The sequence below is a fragment of the Podarcis melisellensis genome (assembly GCF_964234715.1).
Source record: "Podarcis melisellensis genome assembly, chromosome: 14".
NCBI lineage: Eukaryota > Metazoa > Chordata > Lepidosauria > Squamata > Lacertidae > Podarcis > Podarcis melisellensis.
The window spans coordinates 42763548-42786596 of record NC_138546.1 but is presented as its reverse complement, the minus strand read 5'-3'; the positions used below and the strand labels follow the sequence as shown (position 1 = coordinate 42786596).

Sequence of the window (23049 nt, the reverse complement as noted above, 5' to 3'; positions counted from 1 at the left end):
ACCCTTAAAACTTTAATATTATTTTTTTTAAAAAAAGGGACCTGGGACCTTCTGCATGCAAAGCAGATGGTCTGCCCCTCAGCTACAGGGAATGAGGGTCTTCCTGTTGCCTATGAAAGAAAGCTACTTGTCTGGGGAGAGGGAATCTCCCTCACCTCACCTCTTCTCCCCCCCCCCCCAGCCACACACACATGCCACCTGTAGACACACCTCCACCTTACACAAGCAAAATGGGAGTTGGATCATGTACCTAAAAATGTACCAGCCACTAAGGCAAAGACTTGTTTGGAAAGAGTGCAAAACCCTACAGGCACACCGAGAGTCAGGTGTCAGCTGCAACAGCTGCGTTAACTACAACCCCACCTGATATCCAATATTCCCTCAATAACTATTCCAAGGATTTGTGGAACTTGAGATTTCTGGCACAAAACTTTGGCATAGGTATGGGGATGTGATTGTGGCTAACGGTTCTGGATGCAGCCCCCTGGCGGGCCACACGGTAATACCACTTCAAAAGTCATGGCTTTCCCCCAAAGAATCCTGGGCAATGTAGTTAAAGATGCTGAAAGTTATTAGGAGACCCCTATCCACCCACCTGAGACGCGGGTGGCGCTGTGGGTAAAACCTCAGCGCCTAGGACTTGCCGATCGCATGGTCGGCGGTTCGAATCCCTGCGGCGGGGTGAGCTCCCGTCGTTCGGTCCCAGCTCCTGCCCACCTAGCAGTTCGAAAGCACAATTAAGTGCAAGTAGATAAATAGGTACCGCTTTATAGCGGGAATGTAAACGGCGTTTCCGTGCGCTGCGCTGGTGCCGGCTCGCCAGAGCAGCTTTGTCACGCTGGCCACGTGACCCGGAAGTGTCTGCGGACAGCGCTGGCCCCTGGCCTCTTAAGTGAGATGAGTGCACAACCCTAGAGTCTGTCAAGACTGGCCCGTACGGGCAGGGGTACCTTTACCTTTTATCCACCCGCCTGCAACAGAACTACAATTCCCAGGCTGGGAATCCCTCTTCCCAGGGCACTCTGGGAAATGTAGCTCTGTGAGGGGAATAGGGGGTCGCCTAACAACTTTCAGCAAACCATGGTTCCCAGGATTCCTTGAGGGACGTCATGACTGCCCAAGTGGAATAGTATCATTTTGTAATGTTTGGTGTCGATGTGGTCACGCCACGCTTCGTTGCAAACCAGGGCTGGCAGCTCGAAAAGGCCCTAAGATCTTGAAACAAGAAGAAATTCCGACGAAAGAAGAATGGCAGACGAAATTAATGGACTATGCAGAATTGGACAAAATGACAGGAAGGATTCAAAACCTGCGGGACCAGAGATTTACAGAAGATTGGAAGAAGTATATGAATTATTTGAAGAGCAACTGTAATCAACAAATTACGCTAGTAGGACTACAATATGTTTTGTAAGGAAAAATATAGGAAGTGTTACAAAGCAGAAAAAGATAGAGATATTGGTTATGAGTTTGAAACATAATAGGGAAGATAAGAAATGCATACTGAGACAGGATTGATGGAAGTCAAAAATTTGAATAAGATGTAAAAGTATGTTTAATTACTGCTGAAAATGGTATGTTAAAAAAAACCTAATAAAAAATTAATTATATATAAATAAAAAGGAAGGAAAGGCCCTAAGATCTTGAAACCACACCACAGTGATCAGGTATAGAGGGAGGCGAGAGAGCCACTGGGCTTTGGGGATTTATCCTGTTACACAGCTGCTTAAGTCCTGAAGTAACAGTGCTGCTGCTGCCTGCATCTCTTTATCTCTCTCGCAATAGGCTGGATTATCAGTTAACCAGGTCAGCAAGAGGCTTTTGGAAAACCCAAAGCAAACAGCAGTTGGGCCAAAAGGTTATCCCACTGGAGAGACTAGCAAAGCTGCCTTGATAGAGCGGCAACTCACAAGAGGGGAAGGAATCGCCCCAAATAGACAAACCATTCAAGATAAGAGAGGCTAAACGGTGAAGAGGGCCCCAGAAAACCAAACAGCCTGCAGTAGGAGCCAGGCATGGTGCCAGGGAGAGCTGTTCCGTGTAGCAAAGTGCCACAGGCTCAAAGAGCTTTTGTCTTGTGTTTGAGACCCAGGAAAAATTTCCAAGGAGCAAAACGGGGAGATAGGAAGGTGCCCATGGTCCATGATGAGCAAAGTCAGACAGGCAATCCTGAAGGTGGTTCCCACTTCCTTATCTGCCCCCAACTCAGCTTTGTTCTAAAAATCAGAAAACTTAAAAAATATGTATATGGGGATTTTTTTTCAGTTCAGGGGCCACATTCCATCTAGGCCATGGATAGGCAAACTAAGGACTGGGGGCCCAATCGCCTTCTAAATCCGGCCCACAGATGGTCTGACAATCAGCGTGTTTTTATATAGAATGTATGCTTTTATTTAAAATACATCTCTGGGTTATTTGTGGGGCATAGGAATTCGTTCATTCCCCCCCCCCAATATAGTCCGGCCCCCCACAAGGTCTGAGGGACAGTGGACCGGCTCCCTGCTGAAAACGTTTGCTGGCCCCTGGTCTAGGCTCTCTGTCGGCCCCTATCCGCATTCCTGCTGCACATTCTGTACCAACTGAAGTTTCTGAACCGTCTTCAGAAAAGCACAAGTCTGAGCAGGTTTTTCATTTGCCTCACCATTTCCCCCAAGAAAATCTGCTCTTTGTTGCTGATTCAGAGCAAAAATCAATCTATAAAAACCTGATTCAGAGGGAAGATCAGGTTTCCCTGGGGGAAAGTGGCAGGAGAAGCAGAAGAATGGATAAGGCCTTCCCCAAGAGAGGGCTGTAGCTAGTAAAAAGTCTTCCTGGCCACTCCTTCCAAGTGCCTCCCCATCAAGAGGAGCGAATCCGGGAGCACAAACTTCCAGGCTGCACACCTGACTCTTCATCCCCATCTAAGACAGGTTGCAAGCTACAAGTCCCCTCAAACATGACCTGCAGTCAATAAACCACCAATCCCTTTCCCTTTCGGTGTGTGCAACACCTCTGAGGTCACAACCCACCTACAGTGGTACCTTGGTTCTCTAACACCTTGGTACTCAAACGCCTTGGTTCCCAAACGCCGAAAACCCGCAAGTAAGTGTTCCGGTTTTCGACCATTTTTCGGAAGCTGAACATCCAATGCGGCTGTCGGCTATTGTTTCCGGGGCGCCTGCACCAATCAATGCCTTGGTTTTTGAACATTTTGGAAGTCAAACAGACTTCTGGAACAGATTAAGTTTGGCGCTTTTGTTTTTGCTATTTATTTTGCATTTTTGTTTTTGAGGCTTTTTCGGTTGATTTGTTTTTGTGACTGTGTGGAACCCAGCTCAGCTACTGATTGATTGATTGATTGATTGATTGATTGATTGACTGACTGACTGATTGACTGATTGTGTGACTGTGGAAATGGATAAAAGCCCCCCCCCATCCAAACAATGACTATCATCAATGCAGGTAAGAAAAAAAATATTTTTAATTTTTATCATCTACAATACTGCCTTATTTATTTTATAGTACAGTACATTGATTATTGCTTTCATTTTATGGATCAATGGTCTTGTTAAATAGTAAAATCCATGTTAAGTTGCTGTTTTAGCGGTTGTCTTTAAAAGTCTGGAACGGATTAATCCGTTTTGCATTACTTTCTATGGGAAAGCACGTCTTGGTTTTGAAACGCTTTGGTTTTGGAACGGCCTTCCAGAACAGATTAAGTTTGAGTATCAAGGTACCACTGTACTTGGATTGTTAAACTCTTACACACTAAACAGGTTTTCATCAAGGGAAGTGGAGGACCTATTTCTTTCCCCCAAGTCTACCTTTTATCTGCAACCATTGTGGCAGTGCAAATACAAGTGTTAGGTTATAAACAGATTTACGATAACAGATAAAGGTTTTAAAAGGTGCAAACTTCTGTCCTTGCTTCCGCTTTTTCCAAACTGGAGACTGCTTCCTGGGTAATCAGCACTCTATCACCTTGCAACATTTGGAAATCAAATTCTGGATCTCCCAGGATTTTAGTTTTTTCATCTCCCCCCCCCCCCCCACTGCCTATCCAATTTTGGAATGAAAAATCACATGGCTAACCCAGCACGATGCAAAGATGGCCATAAAGGAGTCAAACAAAACGAAGGAGCAGGTATAAACTAGAACAAGGTTATAAACTAGAACAAAGGAGAGTCAGGTAAAGTTAACGGAGCTCAGAATAAAAGCCTGCTGGAAAAGAAAACTCTTTTCACTTGGCAGTAGGAGAAGATCAGAGAGGGAGACACACAGGTGTCCTGTGGCAGGGGGTTCCAAAGGCCAGGAACCACACAAACTCACACACACTCATTGTAGCTGGCGGCAGAACCCACAGGAAGGTTTCCACAGATGACATGACTGACAAGGTAGGATTATAAAGGCATTTAGGGGATAGAAGTTTTTAACGTTTGATGTTATATTATGTTTTTGTGTGTGTTGGAAGCTGTCCAGAGTGGCTGGGGCAACCCAATCAGATGGGTGGGGTATAAATACTACTACTACTACTACTACTACTATTATTATTATTATTATTATTATTATTATTATTATTATTTGGCATGCCCAACAAGAAGTGCCCTTCCCCACTCCCGTCAAAAGCTTAGCTGCTGCTTTTTGTTCTGCCTGATGCTTCTGGGTGGGTTCCAAAGGCAGCCCCATGCAAACCACACCACAGCAAGCTTTAAAACTTGTTTATTTTAAAGAAAGAGTAGGGATTTTACACACATGCACACCCCAGCATGCCAGAGCATATCAGAGGTCTGAGGGATTTTCCACTGACGCAAATAGGATATCGTTTCACAGAAGCAGGGAACTGATTTCTGTGTTAACACAGAAAAGATTATGTAGGCCCTGGTCCCAAAACAGCGCTTTTCGTTTCTTTTTCATTCATATCGAGCCATCAGTGTGCATGGCACTTTAAATCCCCAGGTCCATTTTCTCTCCTCTCCTCTTGTGATTTCCCTTGCGTTGAATTTCAGACTATAAGCACCTAGAGAGCCACAGACATATGTTCTTACAATCCCCAAAGTGCAAAAGGACAAATCTCTACCTCAAGAGTTTACAATCTGGGGCAGAGTGCTCCAACATGAAGGGCCACATGCGGCCCCTCAGGGCCTTTTCTGGCAGCTCTAGTCAACTTTTGATGCCCCCCCAAAAAACCTGGGCTGGGTTTGGCAAGCAGAACCGAGGGCTCTGACAGGGTCCTAGAGTCCTTCTGTCTCCTTCCCAAAGCCTCCTTCTGAAGGAGGTGGGACAGCTCTAGGACCCTGTCAGAGCCTTGCTTTGTGAAGGCAGAAGGAGGGCTGGGGTCGGGGCTTCAATTTTTTGTCTCCCCCCCCAATGTACAAGGCAGTGTGCGGCCCATGGGTTCCATGCCAAAGTACTGTACAGTGATACCTCTGGTTAAGAACTTAATTCGTTCCGGAGGTCTGTTCTTAACCTGAAACTTATGGTGCTGGAGGAGACTCTTGAGAGTCCCATGGACTGCAAGAAGATCAAACCTCTCCATTCTTAAGGAAATCAGTCCTGAGTGCTCACTGGAAGGACAGATCCTGAAGCTGAGGCTCCAATACTTTGGCCACCTCATGAGAAGAGAAGACTCCCTGGAAAAGACCCTGATGTTAGGAAAGATGGAGGGCACAAGGAGAAGGGGAAGACAGAGGACGAGATGGTTGGACAGTGTTCCCAAAGCTACCAGCAGGAGTTTGACCAAGCTGCGGGAGGCAGTGGAAGACAGGAGTGCCTGGCGTGCTCTGGTCCAGGGGGTCACGAAGAGTTGGACACGACTAAACAACTAAACAACAATACTTTGGGGGGTTTGGGGGGGAGGGGTTTGCGGGGCAGGGTTGAAATGACAGGCCTTCATCTGTGGAGAGTCTTTTCGCTTGGCAGTCACCTTGTGTTATTCCACACCCGCTCACGGCTGCCATGTTGTGATTAATATCCGCAGCACTTCCTCAAAATTCGAAGTGTACCTGCTGGTCCAAAAAGGCTGGCGACCCCCCCGGTGCAGACCAACAGTCTGAATAAAGCAAGCTTAGTCACAAGCATAATTTACAGTGTAGATCAGGCATAGGCAAACTCGGCCCTCCAGATGTTTTGGGACTACAACTCCCATCATCCGTAGCTAACAGGACCAGTGGTCAGGGATAATGGGAGTTGTAGTCCCAAAACACCTGGAGGGCTGAGTTTGCCTATGCCTGGTGTAGTTGCTTAGGAGAAGCTTGGAAGAAGTATGCCATCACACAAGCAATCCCAAGTGCCTGGGGTATATAGCATCAAACTGCTGGATTTCAACCCGTCCTGCAGCTCACAAAGCAGAAGAGCCTTTCTCCCTTTCAAAAAACAAAGAAAGAGGGCTGACTAATATGATCCCCATAACGTGGGAGCTGCTTCCAGTTGGTTCCCACGCAATGCTTCAGGGTAGGGAGATGCTGCATGGGTCAAACTGTTGGACCCTAGAAAATTACTGCCCCTATTTTGCTTCCGAGGGGGAGAGTTTAAGGGGCGCCTTCCTTAACATCTCTAGAAGCTAAGAGACCTGAACGGCTGCATGTTCACCTCTAGCGCATGCACATGAACTGCAAGTCACTGTTCCTGCCATTCCAAGCTGCTCTGGGTGTTAACAATTCATAGGGGCAATTGTGGTATATTCTAGTATATCTTTAACCCAAGAAATACACACACCTTTATTTATTCCTTTTATTTTATAGGAAAATTATGGTTTGCTAGTACATCTTTAACCCAACCAATAGACACACCTTTCTTTTGTCCTTGATCAGAACTGGGTTGCAAGCCTCTTCCTACAGATACTCAGCAAGTCCCATTCAGTTCAATGGCGTTTGCTCCTAGCTATGTAGATATATCCTTTTTATGGGTAAAGTTTTATTTATTTATTTTAAAATGTACTCAGGTGAGTGTAAATGAAAAGTGGTTGATGGTAATTTTGAGCAGAAGAGGCGGGAGGGGAGTGGTGGGTTGCGGAGCAGCATAGCTGTCAACGTTTCCCTTTTTTAAAGGAAATTCCCTTATTCCAAATAGGATTCCTCGCAAGAAAAGGGAAAAGTTGACAGCTATGCGGAGCAGGGGAGGTGTCAACCTTTGCCTTGCTGACTGTTTCTGTGTTCAAAAACTCCCTCCACCCACAGACCCCTGAAGCTCCAGAATCACATTTACAACTATAAATACATATATTTGCATTTTGAATTGAGTAAGAACCAGTGAGGAAATACTTCCACTTCTCCTTCAGAGATACAAGCTAAGTAGTTCATCTGCTTGGTCAGTACCTACAGATGTGGGATCTCAGTCCCAGGGGCCAAAAGTTCCCCCTAACCTCCCTATTTCCCCAGGCCAGTATTTTCACCTGGCTAGACTGTGTCTCATGATGCTTCTTGCTTGGCTGGACTGAAGACAGAGAGGGGTCATGTGTGTGTCTGTGCAGAAACTAGCCTATATTCAACAAAGCTAAAATTCACTCTCATTACTCTGCCAACTTTGCTCTATGGCCCCACACGCCACTGGCTTGAGGCCCCCAGAAAGTTGCTCAGGAAGGAACACGGTCAGTGTGCTGGCAGTGTGCCCCACTGCCGTTATGCACAACTGTGAGCAATTTCTAGCTGGTCCTTGGGCTGTCTAGGTTCAAAATTATTCTCTTTCGTGTCTGCACTCATGCAAACATGCATGCACACACAGATAGGCAGAACGGTGATCATAGAGCAAGGTTTTGGGGGGCAGAAATCTACCGCACCCACCCCAACTCAGGAGAATGAGCAGCGAGGCTCTAAATGCAGCAGCAGCAGCAGGACTGAGCTGACCCCATTCTGAAGGAAGTGAAGAATTAAACTTTGCCATCTAACAGGGCGGTCCCCAAAATTACAATTACCACAGAGCCTAGGACTTGCCGATCAGAAGGTCGGCGGTTCAAATCCCCGTGACGGGGTGAGCTCCCGTTGCTCGGTCCCTGCTTCTGCCAACCTAGCAGTTTGAAAGCACGTCAAAGTGCAAGTAGATAAATAGGTACCACTCTGGCAGGAAGGTAAATGGCGTTTCCGTGCGCTGTTCTGATTCGCCAGCTCCCTCGGCCAATAAAGCGAGATGAGCGCCGCAACCCCAGAGACGTCCATGACTGGACCTAATGGTCAGGCGTCCCTTTACCTTACCTACACACAACCCAGTTAGTAGATGGAGATAGTAAATGTTGCTGAATATGCATGATCAGATGCATCGTGAACTAAATAATTCTATTAAATATTTATTTTTAAAGCGAGAAACCTGCTATGGCCGATTTACTAATACATATTGCTTCAGAGGGAACCAGCTCAGTTTAAATCAGTTTTACAGCTACATCACACCAGTATGCAAATTACTGGGGTTCTAGCAGGTCAGTTCTCAATCCCCAAATATGAAATGAACGAATTAGCAACTGCTAGAAAGGGGAAGAGGCTTGCAGTGCAGTCCTATACAGGTCTACTCCGAAGGACACCTTGCTGAGTTCAATGGAATCTACTCCCAAGTAACTGGGTTGAGGACTGCAGCCTTATCCCATGGAATAAAGGTCAGAATTAGGAGCATTGGAAGCAAGACATAAGATATCACAAAGTCAGTGCCCTTATTAGGTGCTTTGACTATTTTTAATTTTTAATTTAATTTATATATATTTTTGTTTTCATTTGAAACACTTAATTTTTAAAAAAAAATCTAAATGAAGTTCCAAAGTGCAATAAAATAAAACTATTCCCAGTTGTGGAACAAACATTACTAGTGCAAATTTTGCTGGTTGAAGCCATCATGTAGGAACATATGGGGCAAGGCAATCCTTTAAGTAAACTTAAAGGGTTTTATTTACCAATAATAAAACCTTTATAGTCCAATACCCGTCCTGGTAACAAAATGGCAGCCAGCGCAGATGTTTGAGCAGAGGTGCAATACGCCGACAGGACCTCACTCAGGTCAGCAACCGTGCTGCAGAATTCTGCACTAACTACCATTTCCACAGAATCCACAGAAGTGCATTTCAGTAAGTCAGTCTTGAAGTTCCCAACATCTGCACTGCTGCGGCCAAAATCTCCCAGGTGGCCTGACTAGCCAAAACTGGCAAAAGAAAAGCAGGCAAGGAACGGGAAGGGGCAGAGGCCGGCAAAGCTATTTTAAGTATTTTCAGGTACAAAGCATGTGAGCGGACTGACGCAACCGCAGATCCTTAGGTGCCATCTAAGCAATAATAAAAATAGATTAAAAACCTCTAGGGACTGCGGCCAACTCTTCTATTGATTTACTTCCAGCCGCTGCTGAAAACCGTGGCTCCTATTGTCGAGGGGGGAGTGAGCAACAATACACAGCAGCAGTACTGTTCTCTGAACGTGGCACATGGGGGCACTTAGGGGGCGCCCACAATTGATCTCAGGGTTTGCAACAGGGCATAGCGGAGGAGGCAGCCCTTAAGGGGGAAAGGAGACGCAGCATGGCATTGTAGCTGAAGGTTAGTTTTGCACAAACTTATAACAGATCTCTTAGCCTAACCTACTTTGCAGGGCTGTGGTGAGGCTAGAACAGCGCTCTCTGTACACCTTGGATGAGATGCAGGAAATAAATAAGGCATGCTGATAACACGAAGGTTGCAGGTTCGATCCCCGTAAGGGACAGCTGCATATTCCTGCCTTGCAGGGGCTGGACTAGATCAGGGGTCAGCAAACTTTTTCAGCAGGGGGCCGATCCACTGTGCCTCAGTCCTTGTGGAGGGCCGGGCTATATTTTTTGGGGGGAAATGAACAAATTCCTATGCCCCACAAAAAACCCAGAGATGCATTTTAAATAAAAGCACACATTCTACTCATGTAAAAACACGCTGATTCCCAAACTGTCTGTGGGCCAGATTTAGAAGGCAATTGGGCCAGATCCGGCCCCCGGGCCTTAGTTTGCCTACCCATGGACTATGATCCACAGGGTCCCTTTCAACTCTATGATTTTATGAGATATGTTGGGCTTAGGCTGTATATATCCACCTTGCTATTGGGATAGGGTTGTAGCTCAGCAGCAGAGGGCCTGGTTTGCATGCAGAACGACCCAGCTTCAGTCCCTGGTAGCTGCCCGTCAGTGTAGACAATACTCAGAGAGATGGAGTCATGGTCTACCTCAGTACAAGACAGCTGTCCCACATTCCTATGTTGCTGAGACATTGGAAGCTGCTTTATAGCAGGTCAGACGATGTGCCCACCTAGCCCAGTGCTGTCTGCTCTGGCTGGCAGCCGCTCTCCAAGTTCCTGGGCACAGAACAGTCCTTCCCATCACCTGCTCCCTGGTTATCTTAACTGGAGATACCTGGGATTAAAACTGGGGCCTCCTCCAGGCCGAGCACGTACTCTGCCACTAAGCTGAAAGAAAGATAAAATCTTGCAAGGCAGCAGCAAAAAGCCATAATGAAGTTTGTAGCTGCTGAAAAGCTTGCCCTGTATAACCTCCTTGAATTGTCCTCATATGATACATTCTTCCCAATACTTCTTTTCTTATCACCTTCTCTTTCTTTCTCTCTCCCACTTTCTCTTTTTGTCGAACTTCAAACTAGGTCAAGTACATAGAAGGGAGTGAGGGAATGTTTCAGCCAAGATTACTATATATTCTTCCAGCAGGTTAATACTGAACCAGAGATTCCATTCCGGAGGAGAAATGATGGACCGCGCACACACACACACACACACACACACACACACACACACACATCTAGACTAAATCACAGATTGACTTTCATCCTGTGAATTTAATTAACCAGTAAGTTATGAATTAGCACTTTGTCTAATAAATAAAGGAAGACAATGAAAGGTGGCATAGAGGTGAGGTAGAGAGACTGATTTAGGTATCTTGCTTTAAAAATAAAAACCATCTAGCAAACTCATTCTCCAAGATTTCACCCTTCAAAAGCAAGATGGCATCATTAATATCTAAGGGATCTGTATCGGCAGGTTTGAAGAAACCCAAACGTTTTCAGAAGTACACAAATAAGATACCTGGTGGCACAATAAATGGGGACACTAAAACAGTCCAGTTAAGGCATGAAAAGGCGGATTCTGGGTGGAATCAGGAACAGGAGTTCTCCATGCTACAACATTTTGTCACAGCTACCATTTTTTTCTTTTGGTCAGGCATAACCCACAGTAAAAGGCCAGAGCTGCAATGTCCAACAAGGTAGGAAGGTGGCGCCGTCGAGCACACAAAACAGAGCGCTTGAGTGGGGACGAACCCAACCTGCTGTACTTATTGGCATGAGAATCAAGCACAGCCAAGCAACATTTTTAAAGTGAAGCTTTAGCACATCCTTGATTGATAAGTGTGGCTCAGCGGAGCAGGTTTCCTACAGGTCCTCCTCCTTGTCCTTCACTGCTTCATCTATCATCATTACTTCCCACCTCCCCCCACAACTCACAACATCCATGTTTAGGCAATCAAATCTTGGCTCTGACGAACTGAAATGTGCCTGAGCTTCAGGCACCTGCACACAGGCACTTTGCACAACTGAGCAAAACAAGCAAGATCGCTGCTGTTAACCGTACCTTCCCATTCCAACCAAATTGTGACACTGTGGTTGAAAGTTGGCTTCTGCATCCTGGCTTGCTTGGAAGCCGTTAACTTTGGTTCCTTAGTTTGGACACAATGGGGAAGCGATGGCTAACTGTGACTTCCTGGCTTGTTCACTCGTGCGGAAGGAGAACAAAACAGCCCCACGCAGGCAAATATGGGGAGCCTAGGAAGCTGTCTTCTACAGAATCAGAACCAATGGTCCATCTCCAGGATTTCAGACAGGGCTTTCTCCCAGCCCTACCTGGAGATGGATGAAGATGGAACCTGGGTCTTTCTACATGCAAAGAAGATGCTCTACCCCTGAGTCAAATTACTTCTTCCAAAAGGCCTGAAGCTCAAGCCCAGAGGCTGTCTCGCCAGAGTGGTGCATGCTCTAGTTATCTCCTCTTGGACTACTGCAATGCACTCTACGTGGGGCTACCTTGGAAGGTGACTCGGAAACTACAACTAATCCAGAATGCGGCAGCTAGACTGGCGACTGGGAGTGGCCGCTGGGACCATATAACACCAGTCCTGAAAGACCTACATTGGCTCCCAGTATGTTTCTGAGCACAATTCAAAAAGTCTTGGTGTTGACCTTTAAAGCCCTCAACGACCTCAGCCCAGTAGACCTGAAGGAGCGTCTCTGTCCCCATCACTGAAGTCCAGCTCTGAGGGCCTTCTGGTGGTTCCCTCACTAAGAGAAGCCAAGTTACAGGGAACCAGGAAGAGGACCTCGGTAGTGGTGCTTGCCCTGTGGAACGCCCTCCCATCAGATGTCAAAGAAATAAACAACTATCTGACTTTTAGAAGACATCTGAAGGCAGCCCTGCTTAGGGAAGATTTTAATGTTTGATCACATTATATTATTATTATTATTATTATTATTATTATTATTATTATTATTATTATGTTGGGAGCCGCCCAAATTTGCTGGGGAAACCCAGCCAGATGGGCGGGGTATAAATTATTATTATTATTATTAAGCATCACTCAGCCTCCTTCTCAGCCAGTGCACATTGTGATGGCCACGACTGCTTCCATCCCAGGCACGTGGCACCCAGGACCAAGACACCAGTGTGCAATGCAGCATGAGCAGCAGATGCAATAACCAGGTTTGGAGACTTGGACCAGCAAATCATGGTTTAACTCAGCAACATGCCACCTTCCTTGCTCCAAACCCCCAAGCTGATTGTTTTCCAGAAACTGCACTGTTTCAAAGCCAGGGCAATGCAAGATACTTCTCTATCAAGAACAATCTGAAGAGAGGTTTGTAAGGGGGGGGGAGAGAAATAGAGTGAGAGAGAGAAAAATCTTTTGATCTCAAGCATGCCGCTGTTTTCTTGGAAATCTTGGAGCTATTTCTGGGTCAGCTTTGTTGCTACTTTTAGCCATTCCCAGGGCCAAGTCAGCAAGAGGAGTTCAGCTCGTCCTGGAGATGTTGAGACTGGGAAAGGAATGCACCAACTGGACTTGCTTCATCCGCCCTGCCAGGATATGGCCCCGGGGATCAAAAGGACAGCACTTCAGAGACTTTGGGTAGAAGTAGGGAAAGGGGGAGGAAGTCCATAGGCATGAACAGTACAAATCCCCAAGCGGCTATGAAGCTAGGTGTGGTAGTTCTTTGAACTCAAGATGTTGCTGAACCATCATCCCTGGTCATTGACCATGTTTGCTAGAGCTGATGGGAGCTGTCTAGTTCAGCCACACTGGGAGGGTCAAAGGTTCACCATACCTGTCCTAGGCAAACATCCGAGCAAGGCGTTTTAGCAACTGGGGAAGGAGGCAGTCTCTCCAGAAGGTCCAGAGACATGCTGCCCTTCTCTCATTCATGTAAGCATGAAATCACGGCTCCCAGGCCATGGTGTTGAGATGGGACTTGTGCTACAAACAAGGGCAGGCTTTCCGCATCTCACTATAGTAAGGTGAAACATTCATACATTACGCAAGAAGTACTAACAAGAAGATGTGTGAAATGCCTAGTTTCCTCCCCATTACCACCATCCAAACGCTTCCTCCATGAAGCCTCTCTCCCCAATGGCACAGATGTTTGCATAGCTTATCAGAGAACACCTGAGTTACTGCTGTTTACAGAAACAAGGCCACGGTGGTGGGAAAGCAGGTGATGGGAAGTTCACTCTATTAGGCATTGGTGGCTCCACCTAAAAGCTAGCTGGGGCACATCAGATCCAAGCCTACAGAACTGCAGAGTTGGAAGGGACCATGAAGGTCATCCAGGCCAACCCTCTGCGATGCATGGGGCTCAAACCCACGACCCAACATGGGGCTCAAACCCACGACCGTGAGATTAAGCAAGGCCAGAGCTCAGGGATGATGGGAGTTGTAGTCCAACCACATCTGGAGACCCACAGGTTGAGAACCACTGATCTAGCTCATTATTGCCTTCAACGGGGGTCGGCAACCTAATGCCCATGGGCCACAAGCAGCCCACGGGGGTCGTTTAATTAGCCCACAAGCTGCCCCCAAACCGAGCCGCCTGCTCAGCTAGTCCCCATGTGCTGCGCTAAACCGGCATGGAGCGGCATGGGGACTCACTTCTGCGGTGCTGGAAATCGCATCTGCACATGTGCAGGTGCCAAAAATCGTGTCTGCATGGACGCAGATGCCAAAAATCACGTCTGCGCAGATGTGGGAAATCGCGGGCAGGCGCGCGATCCAGCCCACTGAAGGATCTCCGCTGGAGTGAACCAGCCCAGGCGAGGTAAACCTTGCCAACCTGGTCTACACTAGTTTCAGGAAGGAGACACCTGGAGATGTTATGTGTCAAAGCTGGGGCCTTCTGCATGCAGAGCAGGTGCTATGGACCTCTGTGCCTGAGATCCTAAGGCACAGATGAGCTGCCTGTGGTCCACATAGGCCTCCAGTGCATGCCACTATGGGTGCCCAAGCTGTCTCCACACACACTCTGGTTGCATTTTGTTGCCTGGTGCTGTGGCTGTTCCCTTGCAGTTGAACAGGTAAAGGCAGCCCTGCCGGTCAGAGCACGTAAGCCTGGACAAATGGCAGCTTAACTATGGACAAAACGGACAGAATTCTGTGGATAAATAGCAGCTGGCTATGGTCTTTCTTGAGCCACAAAGCTGTTGGGCAACTCACCTTGACCTTCACCTAACCAGCCTTACAGGGTCATTGTGAGGACAGAATTGAAGCAAGATAGGAGTCCTTAGGAACTGTGTGTGTGTGTGTGTGTGTGTGTGTGTGTGTGTACACACAGGCACACACACATTAAAGAACAACACATGACCTTGTGAGGTAGGAAGGAAAGACGGAATTGGCTTCAGAGGGGGAAAGTCAACCTCTTGTGTAGCCTGACTGTTGCATTTATTTTTGGATGTTATGTTTGGCACTCCAGCGTTGGCACAGGAATGCGTTTCCAGGGGACGGACATTGTTGAGAGTGAGAGCACCACGCAACGGGGCCACTCCACCCCTTGGGTTATAATCCAGTTAAGTGCAGCCACTTCCTGGTGCTTTGTTTTTTTTAAAAAAGAACAAAAGCATTCAACTTCACTGATTAAGCAATGGCCCAGACCACCTAACGGTCATTTTACTTTCTGTTTTCTCTTCTCTGCACTTGGGAGAGCATTGCAAAATTTCAACCGTTTCCTTTAGGCGCTCTGAACGTGGGACTGGTGCAATAATACACTTCCTTTTGGCGTGTGCTTCTCGTTCTTTGGAACTTGACACACCTACTTACCTTTTCTCCAAACTTTCCAGGCATTTTCTAAGCTTTAAAGCTCTTTGTCCAAGCACACCTTCCTTCTCCTCTTCCTCTTCTTGCTATTTGTTCTACTTCAGCTTTAAAGAGCAGATTTTTGCAGCGGGGAAGCGCTTGGACACAGAGCTTTAAATTGAGGACCTCTGCCTGAAAAGTGTGGAACAAAAGGTAAGGGCGTATTATCCTAAGGGTCTGTCAGGGTGTAAATACTCCATGAACCAGTCTTCTCCTTGTATCGCTCTATGAAGCACAGGCACATCACTGGTGCTATATAAACAAGAAATACTATTAAGAACGGCCTTTATTTTTTGCACACTGTGCTGGTAACTCCTAGCTTGGGAGTGTAGTCAGATGAAAGTGAAGGAAGGCGAACAGGCTGAAGTTGAACCCAGACAAGACGGGGGAGATGCTGGGGAGAGGGGCAACTTTAGACATCACTGGTTGCCAGCTTGTTTCTGGCTCCAATTCAATTCGCTTTAGTGTTTAAAGCCCCATATTTCCAAAAGTCTGCTTTCTTCCCTAAATAGCCTCTGGAGTTGAGATCAGAGACAGGCCCTCTTAGTAATTCCACCACCCTCAGAAGTTATGGGTGGTGATGGTTCAGGAGATGGCTTTCTCTGTGGCAGCCCCTAAGCTAAAAATTCCCTCCTGAACAAAGGTGTATATAGCACCATTATTATTTAGCTTTTGCCCCATATACATACAGTGGTATCTCGGGTTACATACGCTTCAGGTTACATATGCTTCAGGTTACAGACTCCACTAACCCAGAAATAGTACCTCGGGTTAAGAACTTTGCTTCAGGATGAGAACAGAAATTGCGCGATGGCGTGGCAGCAGCGGGAGGCCCCATTAGCTAAAGTGGTGCTTCAGGTTAAGAACAGTTTCAGGTTAAGAACGGACCTCCAGAACGGATTAAGTACTTAACCCGAGGTACCACTGTGTGTGTATGTGTGTGTGTGTATATACACACACACACACACACACACACACACACACACACACACACACAAAATTTAGGACCCAGGTAGCACCTTAAACCTGGGTTATGGTCACCACAATGGAATGTCTAGGTGCCTTTTTCCAATGAAGATGATGATGATTTCATTTCTATACCACTTTATGTTAGTTATATTTTAAATAACCAATCTCAACGCAGTTTACAACACGTTAAAACATCAACTAAAATAATCTAGAATAAAACAAATTGAAGCTTCACAGAAAATATTTCAGGTCCTTCCCTGACATTTTGCTTTCCCCAGTCGCCAGCCTGGCATCTAGAGATCTCCACGTGGTTGTAGTTGGACCTGCGCCAGTCACAAAGTGCGCCTGGCACCTGGCTATTTTCTATCCCTGCCTCCACTAATACTCTGACATGCAGTGGCATAGCGTGGATTGCCAGTGCCTGGGATCATGTGAAGGAGCGGGAGGAAAAGGATGGAGTACACATGTGCATTCAACTGCCTAATGGCATCCATAACAACCAGGAGATTGCAGCCGTGGCAATAAGAAAATAAGAGCTGTTCCATTGTCTGGAGAGGTCACTTCTTGGTTTGCACGTAGAAGCAGTTTTCAATGGAGCCCAGGGCCGGAAGTGTGCAGCTGTATTGAGGCAGCACCAGGTGTTGAAATTTTGCATCCCCTAACAATTTTGCATCTGGGGCAACCACCCCTGTACCCCCACCACCATGCTATGCCACTGCTGATATGGTTGCAGGTCCTTCTTAGGCCAATACGTGTGACACATCTGCTCAACAGCTCACCCCAACTCCACAAATCTAACATCATAGAAATAAAGACAAGATTTGGAGTTGTGAACCTCGCAGTTCCTCTGCTTTCAAAGTGCCAAGTTGACCCTCTAAGCCATTCTGAAGCCCCAACCCACAAAGCAGCAACTGCCCAGGTCTGCTTAGACAAAGACACACATACACACACACACATCCCTTAAGTGGATTTTCTGCCTCAAACAGACAAGGCAGAGATTTGCTCAGGCGTACTTTAAGCTAGGATTTCTCAAGAGCGGATAAAGAGAAGGATTTGCCTGTCTGGGCAAAGGCTGGATTCCACAGCTATAAAGCAGGGAAGGGAAGAGGCAGTGTACTGAGGAGGGTTCAGGATCCATCCTTCACCTTACATACTCCCATCCAGAACAGAGGCCCATTGAGCAACCCCAAGGCAAAATGAAGCCTCAACATCCACACACACAAAGGGAGAAGCACACACATGAGCTGGCTAGCCTGGCAGTATCTCCCCAAGGGCTAATACACAAATTATGCACAAAACCGCAAGAGGCAGATATACAAGAGTCAATCTGAGTTGCGTACACACTTTATGGCACATTTGAGGCGCGCGCACGCACACACACACACACACACACACAGAGACACACACAGAATGCTAGGCACTGTTGATTGCTAAGGTTGGCCAGAAGTGATAAACTACAGCTCTTTGAAGGAAAGCATGTGCTTCAAAGGTACAGCATGTATGCAGCCTAAAATTAGCTTTCATTATGGCTAAATGTCTAATATGCTTCAATACACCCCACAGTCACACAATGGACAGAAGACATGACTTGATGGGCAGCTTATGAGAAGGTGATCTTCCATAAGCACAAGGAAGATGGGGATTTCTCACCTGCGTGAACTCCATGTACAGATTTATTTGCTTGTACGTCTGAGCACTGGGTGGGTCTGGGACCACCAGCTCTTCTGCCACCCAATCCCCCTTAAATGTACTTATAGAATGTATTGTTTTGATTTTTTGTGGTTTGTTTTGTATTGTTTGACTGTTCTTGGATTTGCATCTTTTTGGAAAAATCAATTTTAAAAACTATTTTTAAAAAAACCTAAGTTTTGGACACACAATCCTGCATGCAAATCATAATAATAATACTAACATTGTGTGCATGAGTATTATTTTCCTTAGAAGCTGCCAACACGCCCATCTTCAGCTGTGGGCTGCCCTCGTTCATTCAGTTCTCCCTCCAGCGCCTTCTGAAATCCAAATCCCTCCTTCTCTCCAGCTAACTCCCCTTCTCCCTACTACAGACGTTTTCTTTAGTGGCGCTTTCCAAGCAGTTTGCCTTACCTGCCCAGAGCAGAGACATTCTCCATGGCGCCTCCTTGCTTGCCGGACTCAGCTGCTGAAGGCTGCCGTTGTGTCGGCAAGCAACGGCAAGTATACAAGCTCTGAATCAGGAAGCTGGCAACTTTTAAAAAGGAGCATTCCTGGCAGGTCAACCTCAAGACCCACAGCCTTTGGGTGATCTCCTTAAGCTGCTCACCGACAGACAGAAGAATGCCCTCTCCAACATGTGCAAGGCAGGGCACTGACAGCAGGGTGCCAAGGGCTCAGGAACACGAAGCACCGCCTGGTCTATAGGTATCAAGAGCCAGGGGAGAAAAGGGTGCCCTCCATATGTTTTGAGATCCAATACCCATCTTCATGGGACACGGGTGGCGCTGTGGTCTAAACCACTGAGCCTAGGGCTTGCTGATCAGGAGGTCAGCAGTTCGAATCCCCACGACGGGGTGAGCTCCTGTTGTTCAGTCCCTGCTCCTGCCCACCTAGCAGTTCAAAAGCACGTCAAAGTGCAAGTAGATAAATAGGTACCGCTCCAGCGGGAAGGTAAACGGTGTTTCCGTGCGCTGCTCTGGTTCGCCAGAGGCAGCTTAGTCATATTAGCCACATGACCCGGAAGCTGTCTGCAGACAAACGTTGGCTCCCATGGCCACTAAAGCGAGATGAGAGTGCAACACCAGAGTCGTCCGCGACTGGACCTAACTGTCAGGGGTACCTTTACCTTTACCTTTACCCATCTTCACAGACCATTAAAAGCCCTAAACAGCTTGTATACTTGAAGGAGCATCTCCAACCCCAGCGTTCAGCCCAGACACTGAGGTCAAGCTCCAAGGGTCTTCTGGTAGTTCCCTCATTGCAAGAAGTGAAATTGCAGGAAACCAGGCAGAGGGCCTTCTTGGTAGTGGCACCCGCCCCTTGGAACGCCCTCCCAGCAGATGTCAAAGAGTTAAACAACTATATAACTTTTCATAGACATCTGAAGACAGTCCTGTATAGTGAAGTTTTTAATATTTGATATTTTGGGCAGCTTCCAACACATATATAATTTCAAAATTTAATAAAATTATTTATAAATTTATAAATTAAAATATAAGTTTTAAAATAGAAAATAAAACCAGCTATTTTAAAACACTTATACTTGCTAAAATCATATGTTAAAATTGCATGTTGGGATAGACTTGCTGGAAGAAAAAGGGTTTTAGCAGGCACTGAAAACAATACAGTGAAAGCGCTTGCCTAATATAAATGGGCAGGGAGTTCCATAGTGTAGGTGTTTGCACACTAAAGGTTCACTCCTTGCAAGCGTGAGATGAACATTAGGCGGCACCTATGAAAGTGGCAGTAAGACAGATCCCACGCTTGTCCCAAAGCGCTGATCATCCTGCCAGCCAAGAACCTCCAGCGAAAGTTGCTTCCAAAGCCCTGCACATCTAACACGTGTCAATCTGAGCACAGTGTGCTGCAAAGAGGTGTACGCGTCTGGCTATATAGGGCAAATATCAAGTATAACTTCTATCAGGCTTAAATCCAGATGGCTGCCAACAATCCGCCACCTTGGCATGCTAGAGAGAAAAGCAAAGAGCCTTAATCTGATCACCAGGCAATCTGATTAAGGCAGTGGGCAGAGATGGAGAGACACGCCTTGTTCCTGTACCAATATGACAATTTGATATGTACATCTGAACAAAGAATGCATTGAGATCTCCCTCATGGAAAAGGTTAGCATGGATAATGAATCGTAAGAGTAAAAGCACACATTGCGTTTATGCAGCATTTTCCATGACAGCTCAAACGGCCTCATGTCCAGTTTCTCAGGCAGGAACCCATTAACAACAGCCTAGAAAGGCAGACCGACATCATTATCCTCATTTTACAGAGCAGGGCTTGAGAACGTGACAATGGTGACTTGCCTAGGACTACCTAGTGAAGGAGCTGTGAACCTGCAGCTTTCCAGATTGCTGAACCAATTGTGGTGGTATTGGAATGCATAGACTGCAACAGCCAGAAAGGTTGGGTTGCTAGAGGTAACCAGGCTGATGGGAGTTGTAGTCCACAAGATCAGAGAATACCATGTTGACTACCCTGGGCTAGAAAACCAAACTAGGACTAGGGAGACTTGGGTTCAAATCCCTGATCAGCTGGCAGTGGGGAGAATATCATCATTTCTCTATCCAACGTATGCCATAAAGATAAAAAAGAGGGAGACCCACAACCTGAGTTCCTCAAAGGAAGGCTGGAGGTAGAGCAACAATACACCAACAACAAAAGGTGCCCCCATGCTAGCTAGTCAGACCACCAGTCACTGCCCAATAGCAGCCCTCCCTAGCCCCCCCTCCCATGGCCTCGGCCCAGTATAGAAGAAGAAGAAGAAGAAGAAGAAGAAGAAGAAGAAGAAGAAGAAGAAGAAGAAGAAGAAGAAGAAGAAGAAGAAGAAGGAGGAGGAGGAGGAGGAGGAGGAGGAGGAGGAGGAGGAGGAGAAGAAGAAGAAGAAGAAGAAGAAGAAGAAGAAGAAGAAGAAGAAGAAGAAGAAGAAGTTTAGATTTGATATCCTGCTTTTTCACTACCCGAAGGAGTCTCAAAGCGGCTAACATTCTCCTTTCCCTTCCTCCCCCACAACAAACACTCTGTGAGGTGAGTGGGACTAAGAGAGACTTCAGAGAAGTGTGACTAGCCCAAGATCACCCAGCAGCTGCATGTGGAGGAGCGGAGACGCGAACCCAGTTCACCAGATTACGAGTCCACCACTCTTAACCACTACACCACACTGGGTCTGAAGGAGTGTTTCCACCCCAATCGTTCAGCCTGGACTCTGAGGTCCAGCTCCGAGCGCCTTCTGGCAGTTCCCTCACTGCGAGAAGCCAAGTTACAGGGAACCAGGCAGAGGGCCTTCTCGGTAGTGGCGCCCGCCCTGTGGAACGCTCTCCCATCAGATGTCAAGGAAATAAACAACTATCTGACTTTTAGAAGACATCTGAAGGCAACCCTGTTTAGGGAAGTTTTTAATGTCTGATGTTTTATTGTATTTTTAATATTTTGTTGGAAGCCGCCCAGAGTGGCAGGGGAGACCCAGTCAGATGGGTGGGGTATAAATAATATATTATTATTATTATTATTATTATTATTATTATTATTATTATTATTATTATTCCTAACCTGCAAGAATTCAAACAATCCTTGAAAGTGCCATACCACTGGTCGCCACACCACAAGTCATATTCTACAACAGTTCTTCAAAGGGCCAGCCCTACCATTAAGCAAAGTGACAATAGATGATGTGCATTGGGGAAAAGTGATTAGGTGCTGGATAACAGATCTGTGGGCCAATGGCGGATTGCCATGCACCCTCTATCTACCATGGGTTCAGCAAACTGTTTCAACAGGGGGCCGGTCCACTATCCCTCAGGCCTTGTGGGGGGCCAGACTATATTTTGAAAAAATAATAATGAACGAATTCCTATGCCCCACAAATAACCCAGAGATGCATTTTAAATAAAAGCACCCATTCTGCTCATGTAAAAACACGCTGATTCCCGGACCATCTACGAGCCGGATCCGGCCCCTGGACCTTAGTTTGCCTACCCATTATCTGAGCCAGCCAGTTGCTGTCACATATGGCGAAGGATGCCGTTGCATCCCCAGCACTGAAGGAAGACGCTTTGCTTTCTTCTCCTTAAAATCTAGAGCCTATTCATTGCACTGAACGTTTTCCTGGCTCCTTGTATTTTTAGAAACGGTTAAACAAGAACAAGACTCCATTCACTTTGGATGGTCCTGAGGTAAGTCCACAGGAGACAGAAGATTCATTTCTCCCTTCCCAGGCAGGAAGCCAGTGAAGAGGGAGGGAGTCAACGCTGGATCTCTAGCCAAGTAAAATCAGCACACAGATTGCCTGGGTTTGGGGCGGTATCCTCAACTAGCAGCTCCCACTGAATCTCTTTTGGGTACTTCCATTTAGCCAAAATTAGCCAAAGAATAGCCCAACCCAAGGCCACATTTTAAAATTTAAAAACCCCCAGTAACAAGAGCACAAAACCTTACGCATTCAAAAACAACAACACGAAGCAGAGAGAGCCTTGACCTTTTGCTATTCCTCCCCACAAGCCCATGCTGGCTGGGGCTGATGAAATTCTGCAACATATGGAGGGCCAAAAGCCACTCGTTTCTATCCTAAAAGCTACTTTAAGGCTGCCTCATTCTGAGCTATCTGAATACTTACACAAACAAGTCTTTAACGTGGCCTTGGATGCACAGGAAACCATTTTTTGATCAAACTGCAAATCCATCTGCCGGCTTTTGCCCTCATTTCAAATCCCAAGCGCTTTTCTAAAAGCACTTATTTGTATTATTTTTTTTAATTGTACAAGCTGTAATCAACAACAGTGTGTGTGTGTGTGTGTGTGTGTGTGTGGAGTACATCACAGACTTGCCCTTTAGTACCTTTTCAATGTGACACTTTTCCACAGTCCATCACCTTTTGCAGCAAAACTCAATTCTCTATGCTGGCAACCCTTCGCTTTATTCTTCCAGATGGCCCATTTCTAGCTTACGAACTTTGCCCAGTCATGCCGTGCGTTTACTATCCAGGACCACTTCTTCTCACACAAACACCAGGAGGATATTTCCGTTGTCAGGCCCTGTGTTGTTGTTTTTTTAAATTAACCGCTTGGAGGAGGG

General features: G+C 46.5%; 1 protein-coding gene across 7 annotated transcripts in view; it reads right to left on the bottom strand.

Moving 5' to 3' along the window:
• GRAMD2A (GRAM domain containing 2A) overlaps nucleotides 1-23049 on the bottom strand; it is a gene marked incomplete at its 3' end in the record, with an annotated part of 71929 nt that overhangs the window by 34377 nt on the left and 14503 nt on the right. Inside the window, exon 1 of one of the 7 annotated variants that reach the window (XM_081888682.1) lies at nucleotides 18382-18422. The exons of the other annotated variants lie outside the window; for them this stretch is intronic. Within the exon in view, the coding sequence (XP_081744808.1) occupies nucleotides 18382-18407 (26 nt within the window). The 5' untranslated portion in view covers nucleotides 18408-18422. Of the gene's footprint in view, nucleotides 1-18381; nucleotides 18423-23049 lie in introns of those variants that run through there. 7 annotated transcript variants of the gene reach the window in all.